The following is a 12,143-nucleotide window of genomic DNA, read 5'->3' as shown; positions in this document are numbered from 1 at the left end:
TTTTATAACAACATTAAAACCACCTCCTTGTTTTTACACTAACTGTCCATTTTATCAGCTCCACTTACCATATAGAAGCACTTTGTAGTTCTACAATTACTGACTGTAGTCCACCAGTTTCTCTACATACTTTTTTACCCTGCTTTCACTCTGTTCTTCAATGGTCAGGACCACCACAGAGCAGGTATTATTCAAGTGGTGGATCATTCTCAGCACTGCAGTGACACTGACAGGGTGGTGGTGGGTTAGTGTGTGTTGTGCTGGTATGAGTGGATCAGACACAGCAGCGCTGCTGGAGTTTTTAAATACCGTGTCCACTCACTGTCCACTCTATTAGACACTCCTACCTAGTTGGTCCACCTTGTAGATGTAAAGTCAGAGACGATCACTCATCTATTGCTGCTGTTTGAGTTGGTCATCTTCTGGACCTTCATCAGTGGTCACAGGACGCTGCCCATGGGGTGCTGTTGGCTGGATATTTTTGGTTGGTGGACGATTCTCAGTCCAGCAGTGACAGTAAGGTGTTTAAAAACTCCAGCAGCGCTGCTGTGTCTTATCCACTCATACCAGCACAACGCACACTAACACACCACCACCATGTCAGTGTCACTGCAGTGCTGAGAATCATCCACCACCTAAATAATACCTGCTCTGTAGTGGTCCTGGGAGAGTCCTGACCATTAAAGAACAGCAGGAAAGGGGGCTAACAAAGCATGCAGAGAAACAGATGGACTACAGTCAGTAATTGTAGAACTACAAAGTGCTTCTATATGGTAAGTGGAGCTGATAAAATGCACAGAGAGTGTAGAAACAAGGAGGTGGTTTTAATGTTATGGCTGATCAGTATATTTTTGACCAGTTGGTATATATTTATTTATTTAGTTAATTATTTTTTATTTAAATTACCTAGATGTGAACATCAAATTTCAGCTTTTAACCAATCAGTATAACTGATCCCCCCTCATTCTATATATGTGTGTGCTTTAGAAAAAGTAAGCAGCATGCTGTCCGCATTGATCGTCCCCTTCAAGTACATGAGTCCAGGTCCAGACAGCACAGAGGACGAGGACACTTTAAGTAAGTATGTCACACAACACTCAAACACTGTTCTTACAAATTTGTAAAAACACTGCTGTTAGAAACTTCAAATAACTTTTAATATGTTTATTGAATGTTTTGCTGTTTGTTCACTTTGTTTTCATATATTGTGTGGATAAAAAAAATAGTTATATACTATATAATAACTAATCATTCTAATTCCGCATCAGTAACTGTTCTGTCAGTTATGGCAAGTTATTCTGTCCTGATGCAGCAAAGCATCCCCAGACCACAACCATGTTTAACTCTTATTCAGTTGTTACACCAAATGCAATATGATCTACTGTATGTCTTCAAGTTATTTATTTATTTATTTATTAGGATTTTAGCATCATGTTTTACACACTTTGGTTACACTTATGACAGAACCGGTAGTTACTCATTACACAAGATTCATCAGTTCACAAGTTTAATGTCAAACAGTCATGGACAATTTTGTATCTCCAATTAACCCGACTGCATGTCTGTGGGAGGAAACCGGAGCTCCAGGGGGAAACCCAAGCAAACACAGGGAGAACATACAAACTCCACACAGAAAGGATCTGTTCCGCCCCACCTGGGGATCAAACCCAGGACCTTCTTGCTTTGAGGCAACAGTGCTACCCACTGGACCACTGTTCCAGGTTTTTTTTTTATTTGAAGATAATACCTCACACTGTGGGGTAGCACTGTTGCCTCACAGCAAGAGGGTCCTGCGTTCCATTTGAAGGTTCTCCCCGTGTTCATGTGTGTTTCTTCAAGGAGCCTTGGTTTTCTCCCACAGTCCAAAGACATGCAGTCAGGTTAATTGGAGATTTTAACATTGCCCTTAGATGTGTGTGTGTTAAGATGTGAATGTTTTTGTGAGTATTTTTGCCCGGCGATAGACTGGCACTCTGTTTAGGGTGTTGTTGTGTGCCTTGAGCCCACTTAGAGCTGGGATAGGCTCCAGCACCCCCCGCAACCCTGATTAGGATTAGGCTTAGAGAGTGTGTGAGTAAGCTTACACTGCAGAAGAGTATGTCAGACTAATATATTTTTAAAATATTGTGGTTGGTTAATTAAACATGTTCATTATTCATCGATCAGCCATAACATTAAAACCACCTCCTTGTTTCTACACTCACTGTCCATTTTATCAGCTCCACTTACCATATAGAAGCACTTTGTACTTCTACAATTACTGACTGTAGTCCTGTTAATTTGTGTTGTGCTGGTATGAGTGGATCAGACACAGCAGTGCAGCTGGAGTTTTTAAATACCATGTCCACTCACTACATAGTTGGTCCACCTTGTCGATGTGAAGTCAGAGACGATCGCTCATCTATTGATGCTGTTTGAGTTGGTCATCTTCTAGACCTTCAGCAGTGGTCACAGGACGCTGCCCACGGGGCGCTGTTGGCTGGATATTTTTAGTTGGTGGACTATTATCAGTCCAGCAGTGACAGTGAGGTGTTTAAAAACTACATCAGCATTGCTGTGTCTTATCCGCTCATATCAGCACAACACACACTAACACACAACCACCATGTCAGTGTCACTGCAGTGCTGAGAATGATCCAACACGCAAATAATACCTGCTCTGTAGTGGTCCTGGGAGAGTCCTGACCGTTGAAGAACAGGGTGAAAGGGGGCTAACAAAGCATGCAGAGAAACAGGTGGACTACAGTCAGTAATTGTAGAACTACAAAGTGCTTCTATATGGTAAGTGGAGCTGATGAAATGAACAGTGAGTGTAGAAACAAGGAGGTGATTTTAATGTTATGGCTGATCAGTGTGTAGACAGATAAACACACAGTATTACCCAGTATTACAAATCACATTATCACTATCACATTAATAATCACTATCAGTGAGTCACTTTTCACGTCAATATGTTATGAAATTGCCATTATTATTCAATACATAATACACGAGATATGTTGCACACATCATTAGTTAAACAGACACAATCAGGCCAAGTATATGTTAATACCTGACCATGAGCTTGTTAAACAGCCTACTCTAAAACCATGGAAATTGTATCCATTTAGATAAAATTGCATTAGTCATGTCAGGCACTACTGCTGGACAATACAGCAAAGCTTAAAATTGGTGCTTCAGTTTATCCCAATGGTGTTTAGTGGGGTTGAGGTCAGGGTTAGTGCAGGCCACCTGAAGTTTGCCCCTACTATGCCTATCAACCAAGCATATAATTTATTTTATTCATCCTAGCAAATTGTGTGACTGAAACAGCTGAACCAAATGCTTCAGATGAGTTATATTTATCTATATTTAGCCATTAGGTATGTTTTAATCTGTTTATTGGAAGTAAATGAAAAAGGGTGACTTAAAAGTAAGATAATGAAGATTTTAAAGTGCCCTAGGCATAGTCATGACTTAAACCTCAATCTTGTGACAGGACCCTAATGGCAGACCTGTTTTAAGTGGCGGATTAATTATACCTGGTCACTGTTTATGCACTCTTTATAGACAAGAATTTTTAAAGATGAGCTTGTCAAATAAAATGACATTGTCCTCTCCACAGATGCACAGTGGGGTTTAAGTCTGGGCTTTGGCTGGGCCACTCAATGACTTTCAGAGACTTACCTCAAAGCCAGTTTAGTGTTGAGAAGCACTCCTATAGCATAATGCTGCCACCACTATCTTTAGCCACCATCTTTTGGTATTAACCAGATGATTTGTAGTGCATGTTTTTTTATTAGATATAGTGCTTGCTATTCTGCCTGATGAATTGCAAGAGTTCTTTACACACCTATCTTATCAGGAACCATTTCATGCAACCATTGAGTTTTTTTTCTTTCCTCCTTGACTAAGACCCTTCTTACTTGAATGTTCTATTTGGTTGTACAGTGAACTGTAGGAATGTTCAGTGTTTTGCCAAACTTATTTAATTCCAAAATGATTGGGATCACTGTGGTCCTGGAAACACAAAGCCTTGGATGTTGTTTTATATCCTTGCACCTGTTCTACACATTTACATTTGTCATGTAATCTATGCTTGGTCACAATGTAATAATGGAGACCCAGAAACAGTTCTTTGGACTCGGTTTGACTAGGTTGTAACATTGCAGTACATACAGACAGACAGACAGACAGACAGACAGACAGACAGACAGACAGACAGACAGACAGACAGATGGCTTTATTAATCCCATAGGGAAAGTCAGTTATTATAGCAGCTCAAGATACATTCAAGCTAAAAGTATTAAAGTACACAGATAGATAGATAGATAGATAGATAGATAGATAGATAGATAGATAGATAGATAGATAGATAGATAGATAGATAGATAGATAGATAGATAGATAGATAGATTTATTAATCCCTTAGGGAAAGTCAGTTATTACAGCAGCTACGTAATGTTGTACACAGTATGTAATTAAATACATAGAATACAAATGTAGTATGTAATATAAAAACGTTAGAAGTATCTTAGCAGTAAATATTGTTAGATGAGATATGTAATATACTAAACTGTTGTAAAGTGTTCATTGCAGTAAATATTAACAGATGTGTAGTATAGTCTTTATAAACAGAGTGCAGATTGCAGGCCCTTTAAGGGCTAGGTGTGCGACTTTTCAAACTATACTTAATTATTTTTGACTAGTAATGCCTAGTTCACATTACACGATTTTTGCCCAGATTTTCGCTCGACGACCGGTCGCCGCTAGATGTGGCAGCTCAGAGGCAAATCGGCGTTCACAAATCGGCTCTCGATCGCTATGTGTGAACTGTTCAACAACTCGATCCGAGCGGCTTGCCGAGAGCTTGCAGACTCAAGACAAATATCTAGCATGCTAAATATCTGGACCTGTCGGCAACTCAAAGTCCTGTAGTGTGAAAGGTGTTGCGAACAGGTTGTGATTATTGTGAACGCAAGATACAGAAGGAAAAACCCGGGGGAGGAGTGTAAGTGTGTAGAACGGGTGCAAAGTATAGTTTCTATCATATTACATCGGCATAAATATAAAATAAAGACAATCCCTGCAGATTGTGTAGCCAAATTCACTCCCTCCGCCAGATTCACTTCTTTTTCCTACCTGCTTTTACACCACATATCTGCGCATAAACAACGTTGATCGCTTGCTTCTTGTTGACGTGCATTTTTGGACATGATATCATTAAACCCCTCATCACTTCTCATGTGTGTTTTCGTGACAAAACGTAGTTTGGGAGACCAGATAGACTCGTCTGAGATTGCTCCTGGTGATAGATTGTGTAGTGTGTGACCTATCGCAGATCAATTATGTAGTGTGAAAACCACAATGACTTAAAAGACTCCTGATTACTAGAGATCAAGTTGTGTAGTGTGAACCGTACAGCGAGCCGAACATCTTGAAAGTCGTGTAGTGTGAACTTAGCATTAGGCGTACTCCAGTTCTAGACATATCTAAAGGATAATTAAACAAACAGGCTGCACTTGACCATGATTTGAATTACCAAAATACTAAAATACTGAAACACTGGTGTAAGAAAAGACAGATAAGTAAAAATGCCAATACAGCCTTTTTAAATCAAAACCACAAAACAGTTAAGTGTACAAAAAGTCAATAGATGTGAGTACTTTCTGAATCCACTGTATTCCTAGTAATATTTCAGCTGTGAACTGTGTAAGTATTTGCATTAGAAAAGTGAAACACAGTTCAGCTAGCTGTGAAGCTTAGAAAGCCTCAGTGTGAAATGAAAAACGAATAATAATAAAAAATAAAATAAATAAAAAGCTTTATCTTTGCTCTCATACTTGGAAACAGTGTCTGCTCTCACCCATTACCAAGGGGATTGCTGATTTGCATCGAATACTGGGGACAAATCATAGCCAATTTAAGCATGAACCCCCAGGCAATTTTGTGGCAAATTACAAAGCGATTTAGCAGATAATGCCCTGTTTGCAAGGATTTGTCTGTGGATTTTAAAACACTTGAAAAAGATAGCCACACCGAGCTTTCAGGAGCTTCCAGGAGCTTCCAATTGTATTATCATATCAGTGTGCATGAACAGGCAGGATTTACTGTTGATTTAAAATTAGAAATCACAAGTTAAAAGGAGAAATAAAAACTAAGTATAATTGACCTTGTGAGCTGGATTAAATGCGGTTTATGATATTTCTGTATTTACTGGATTGGTAGCACAATGTGGCTCATTCAGTGTATTCTTATTATAGACAGTTGTGTTGCTTCTCTATTGATTGTATTTGAAATGATTACACACACACACACACGTGAGTGTATGTGTGTAATAATTTATGCAATCTATTTTCATTTCATTTGCATCAACATCTTTATCCTTGTCAGGGTCGGGGCAGACTCCACACCCCATCTTTGCTAGGCAGCATCTGGACTCTTACACCGATCAGCCATAACATTAAAACCACCTCCTTGTTTCTACACTCACTGTCCATTTTATCAGCTCCACTTACCATATAGAAGCTCTTTGTAGTTCTACAATTACTGACTATAGTCCATCTGTTTCTCTGCATGCTTTGTTAGCCCCCTTTCATGCTGTTCTTCAATGGTCAGGACTCTCCCAGGACCACTACAGAGCAGGTATTATTTGGGTGGTGGATCATTCTCAGCACTGCAGTGACACTGACATGGTGGTGGTGTGTTAGTGTGTGTTGTGCTGGTATAATTGAATAAGACACAGCAATGCTGATGGAGTTTTTAAACACCTCACTGTCACTGCTGGACTGAGATTAGTCCACCAACCAAAAATATATCCAGCCAACAGCGCCCCATGGGCAGCGTCCTGTGACCACTGATGAAGGTCTAGAAGATGACCAACTTAAACAGCAGCAATAGATGAGCGATCGTCTCTGACTTTACATCTACAAGGTGGACCAACTAGGTAGGAGTGTCTAATAGAGTGGACAGTGAGTGGACATGGTATTTAAAAACTCCAGCAGCACTGCTGTGTCTGATCTACTCATAAAATTCCAAACCCCATTTCCAAAAATGTTGGGACCTTTTATAAATTGCAATGAAAGAAAAACCAACTTCCATGTATTTTTGTAAATATAAACACATGAAGAATTTGATGCCTGCATCACACTGCATCAAGTTGGGACAGAAGTGTGTTTACCCCTGAGTTCCATCACCTTTTCTTTTAATGAAACTTTTTAATGGTTTGGGAACAGGGGGCATTAATTGTTGCAGTTTTACAAGTAGAATTTTTATCCATTCTTGCTTGATACGAGACTTCCACTGTTTAACAGTCTGGCACAAAGTGATGAGCCATGACCCACCATAGCTTGTAAATACGGATACTTAAATCTGTGTTTGCTCGGGGCTCGAAAATCGGCTCTCGATCGCTATGTGTTTCTATCAGAAAACATCAGCATAAATATAATATAAAAAAATATACATATATATTTATTAGACTTTCAACTCTTCCTGCAGAACAGACAATCCCTGCTCACAGCATAGCCAAATCCACTCCTTCAGCTAGATAAATTTTTTTCCCTATTTGTTTTAAAGCTGCATATCAGCGCACAAACAACTTTGATCGCTCGCTTCTTGTTGACATGCATTTTCGGGCCATTGTATCATGACTCCATGTCACTTCTTGCATATGTTTTCATGACAAAACATAGTTTGGGAGACTAGACAGACTCCTCTGAGATTCCTCCTGGTGATAGATCATGTGGTATGTGACCCCCTATCGCTGATCAGTCATGTAGTGTAAAACCACAACGACTTAAAAGACTTCCGATTACAAGAGATCAAGTTGTGTAGAGTAAACTGCACAGCGATCTGAAGACCTTAAAAGTCGTGTTTACAAAACTGAATGAAGCTGATTGGTGAAAACATTTCAAACCTTTTTTCTCTGCTTTTGTCAGTAAAACTAAATTTAAAAGAATGAACAAATCACAGATTTGTATAATATATATATTATTATTAGTAGTAGTATTTTTTCAGAAATAGGGTTTGTATATAAAACAAAGTCAGTGATGTTGTTGTAGGGCAGGGGTGTCAAACTCATTTTCACCGAGGGCCACATCAGCATTATTGTGGCCCTCAAAGGGCCGATTGTAACGTATCCTGCTGTGATTGCAGTCTGTTGTTTTTCTTGGAGGCTGAATTCTGCATTTATATTGTCCTACTTTACCACAGACACGGCCTCATAACACAAGAGACGCACCGGTTTCTCTTCCTGAAGCACAAACTTGTTTTCACTTTCATTAAATTTCCTCCTTATGCTTAATTTTCTTAATTATCTTCTTGTACATTTTAGGATCATGTGTAAATATGTGTAACATCATCTACTGGCGGGCTGTGTCACTTTGGAGGTCACAAAATCAGCATGCATTTTGAAAGATGCAGTTTATTTAGGATTTTACAGTGTATTTTTAAGACAATCATTCTGCCCTCACTAATAGTTTATCCCCCTTGCTCAGACAGACAGCTCTCTTCAGAATACAGTCGGTTTTATTTGCTCGCCAGCTGTGTGATACACTGTGTGCATCAAAATGAAGTAAAAATACAAACAATACAAACAATAAAGAACTTAATACAGTACAAGCACACAGCTGTAGTCAAGTGTTACATCTGGTACAATATGAGCTTTAACCAAACGTAAAATAGCGCTAACGAGTTAGCATTTTGTGTAAAGATACTAATTGCTATAGTAACAGTAACAATTGTATTAAATTACGGTAAATTACGGTAAACTAAAGCGCTGTGATTTACTCACTAAACATTTACTAACAACTGAGAATATAAACGCCACTACTTACAGACGATGCTTTGGTATTATATTGCAAGATAATTATCTGTATTTATTTATTATTGTTTACATTACTGACTACGCTACTTCGCGTTCTTTTGCAGTAAAAGTCACATGGCTACTCAGCGAGGTTAAAGTTAGTTGCCATGACTACGATGTCGTAAGTTGAATTTAAAGGCGCAGGACTCCCATTAAATTATAAGCGCGTCTCTGTAATGACTCGAACCATCACAACAATCATACAGTCGTTTAAGCTTTCGCGGGCCACATAAAATGACGTGGCGGGCCGGATCTGGCCCGCGGGCCGTGAGTTTGACACCCCTGTTGTAGGGTCTTAAAATTATTGATTTGATTAATTATTTATTTAGTTTGGCTACATGGATTTCTTAATGTAATCAAATTTCTTTACACCTCACAAAATATGCAAAAGGTGAATTGGCTATTTTCCCCCAAATGTTAAAGATTAGGTGAATGGGAATTTACAGTCAACATGCAATGGATGGCCCATATAGAGTGCTTTAAGGTGTCATAATACCCACTTTGTGACAGTTACTGAAAATAAATAAATTAATAATTGTTTCTTTATCTCATTAGGTACCAGCAGTATAGAGGTCAAAGAGAACCGGAACACTGGAAACCTTGATGACTGCCCTATCATGGCATCGGATCGTCCATCCTTCTTCCTTTCTGATGCAACTAGAGTGGGTGTGTCTTCTCTGAAACGAAAGCGCCCACTAGAAGAGGACAACAATGGGCGTGTATGTGAACTGCGATTGTGCTACAGGAAGTCCTCATGGTCAGACACACCCAAAAACGCCGTGGTTCAGTTGAATGAGTTGCGGCCGGGCCTGCAGTACCGCATTGTGTCTCAGACGGGCCCTGTACATGCGCCTCTCTTTTCAATCGCTGTTGACGTTAATGGACTCACCTTTGAGGGAACAGGGCCAACAAAAAAGAAGGCTAAGATGCGGGCAGCCGAGCTGGCACTAAGCTCCTTTGTGCAGTTTCCTAATGCTGCCCAAGCTCACTCAGCTATAGGTAGTGCATCTAACCCCACTACAGACTTTACCTCTGACCTTTTGGACTTTCCGGAGACACTCTTTAAGGGATTTGAACCAGACGGTTATCGTTCAGCTGAGTCTGAGCTGCTCTCTAGTGCCCTCCGTCTGCGGCACAAACTAGACTTAATGGTGGTACAAGCGAGGCAGGACGACGTTCGCTTTTCTACCCCTTCACCAACCCCTGAACCTACAACCCCGAGTCCTGTTGTGTTGCTGAACGATCTCCGACCAGGAGCACGCTATGCATGTTTGTGCCAGAGTGCCCAGGGCAGGCATGCTAGACGCTGTTTTGTAATGGCCGTTCGAGTGGATGGACATACATTTGAAGGCACTGGTCGCAGCAAGAAGCTGGCAAAGAGAAAAGCAGCACTGAGTGCCCTGCAGTCACTCTTCAACATCACACAGGCACCCGAGGCAAGGCTGGGCACGATCAAGCGACCTCAATTACCCCAGGTGAGCAGTTCCAGTCAGGGCCGTTGGCAGTCACAGTGCTCCATACGGCGGGCAGTAATAGCTGCAGCAGCAGGAATGCTGGGATGCAATACAGCCAGCCAAGACTTAATTAAATGGGAGGGGATGATGGGAGGGCAGGGATGGAACAGGATGAATTTGTTATTAAGCAAAAGCACAGAAAAGGGATTATGTTATGTTAGCACTTGAGTTTTAACATTTACTTTGCACTTGACAGCGTAGCATATCTTGTGTAAACCCGAGTGGTGTAAAAGTCCGGGGGTAAACACAATCTACTCACTCATCTGTTACAATAAAAAAGTACAAATGAGGTGCATTATAATCGCAGTGCCCTTGACACAAGAGAAAACTGTGATGCCTCTTAAAATGACACATTCTCCAATCTCCTCTGAGTATTGAAATTTCCACAATCTCCTCTTGTCTTCTCATGTGCGACATAGTAGTGGTGTCTATCAAAATTAATTCAATCTGGTGCCCAAAGGAGATGGAAAAGCGAAAGAGGAAATTGACAAACAAACCTCCTATCTACTGGCCTAGTATAAAATGAGAACTGCAGTCAGGCTTAGGAAATAGCGAGTTTTTTTAAGAAATCTCTAGTTTTTGTCTTCTAATCATTGTCAGAGTCCTTAGGTAGGAAAAAAAAATAGGCATGGCTTAGTTACATTAATGCACAATAGACTGTGTATATACATATACTGTACATATACATATATACTGATCAGCCATAACATTAAAACCACCTCCTTGTTTCTACACTCACTGTCCATTTTATCAGCTCCACTTACCATATAGAAGCACTTTGTAGTCCATCTATCTAGGGCAGTGATAGCTCAGTGGTTAAGGTACTGGACTAGTAAACCGAAGGTTGCCGGTTCAAGCCCCGTCACCACCAATTTGCCATACAAGCTTGCCATACAAGCACAACACACACTAACACACCACCACCATGTCAGTGTCACTGCAGTGCTGAGAATCATCCACCACCTAAATAATACCTGCTCTGTGGTGGTCCTGTGGGGGTCCTGACTAGGGTGGCCAGATTTATAGTAACAAAAAGGAGGACATTACACCCCAAAAAGACGGACATTACACCAAAAAGACGGACGTCATATTAGGAACAGGGGGACATGATACTGCAACACACAGAATGAAACCAAAACCCATATAACAGAGTTTTTGACCAATTTAAGCAAGAATTCTATAACAAATGACTGTTTTACTCACTAAATGTTGTGTCTACTTTTTATATTTAAGTCTGTTCCTCGCTGCCTCCAAAAGTTTACTTTTTGGCATTTTCACAGCGTTTTTGAGCATGAGAGCTGAGTGACTGTCTCAGGTAGCGGTGTTTACAGAAAAGAGCGGGCGGGCGAAATTCAACCACCCAATCACAGACTAGCATTTAGAGGGCGGACCTTCTCCGATTAACCAGTGGTAGCTCTATAAGGAGTCAAATGAGGCTGTTAAACCAATGAAATACAAAGCATTTGTTTGACATGTACCTGAGCCAATGGCAAATAATATTGATAAAAAATGAAACCAGTTCACTCCAAAAGGAGGATTTTTAAGTGTCCGTCCTAGCGTTGCGTGAATGGAGGAATGGCTGAAAAGCCGGACTGTCCGGCCTAAAACCGGATGTCTGGCCACCCTAGTCCTGACCATTGAAGAACAGGGTGAAAGTAGGTTAAAAAGGTATGTAAAGAAACAGATGGACTACTGTCAGTAATTGTAGAACTACATAGTGCTTCTATATGGTAAGTGAAGCTGATAAAATGGACAGTGAGTGTAGAAACAAGGAGGTGGTTTTAATG

At 40.4% G+C, this 12,143-nt stretch overlaps 1 protein-coding gene across 1 annotated transcript in view; it reads left to right on the top strand.

Moving 5' to 3' along the window:
• The first annotated feature begins 995 nt into the window (after positions 1-995).
• Positions 996-12,143, top strand: part of adarb2 (adenosine deaminase RNA specific B2 (inactive)) — a 111,676-nt gene continuing 100,528 nt past the window's right edge. Inside the window, exons 1-2 of the mRNA XM_062992041.1 lie at positions 996-1,077; positions 9,398-10,317. Of these exons, the coding sequence (XP_062848111.1) occupies positions 1,002-1,077; positions 9,398-10,317 (996 nt within the window). The 5' untranslated portion in view covers positions 996-1,001. The remainder of the gene's footprint in view (positions 1,078-9,397; positions 10,318-12,143) is intronic.

The sequence above is a fragment of the Trichomycterus rosablanca genome, chromosome 3, assembly GCF_030014385.1.
Source record: "Trichomycterus rosablanca isolate fTriRos1 chromosome 3, fTriRos1.hap1, whole genome shotgun sequence".
Classification (NCBI taxonomy): Eukaryota; Metazoa; Chordata; class Actinopteri; order Siluriformes; family Trichomycteridae; genus Trichomycterus; species Trichomycterus rosablanca.
Note: the sequence above shows the minus strand (reverse complement) of the source record. Positions and strands in the feature narration are given on the sequence as shown.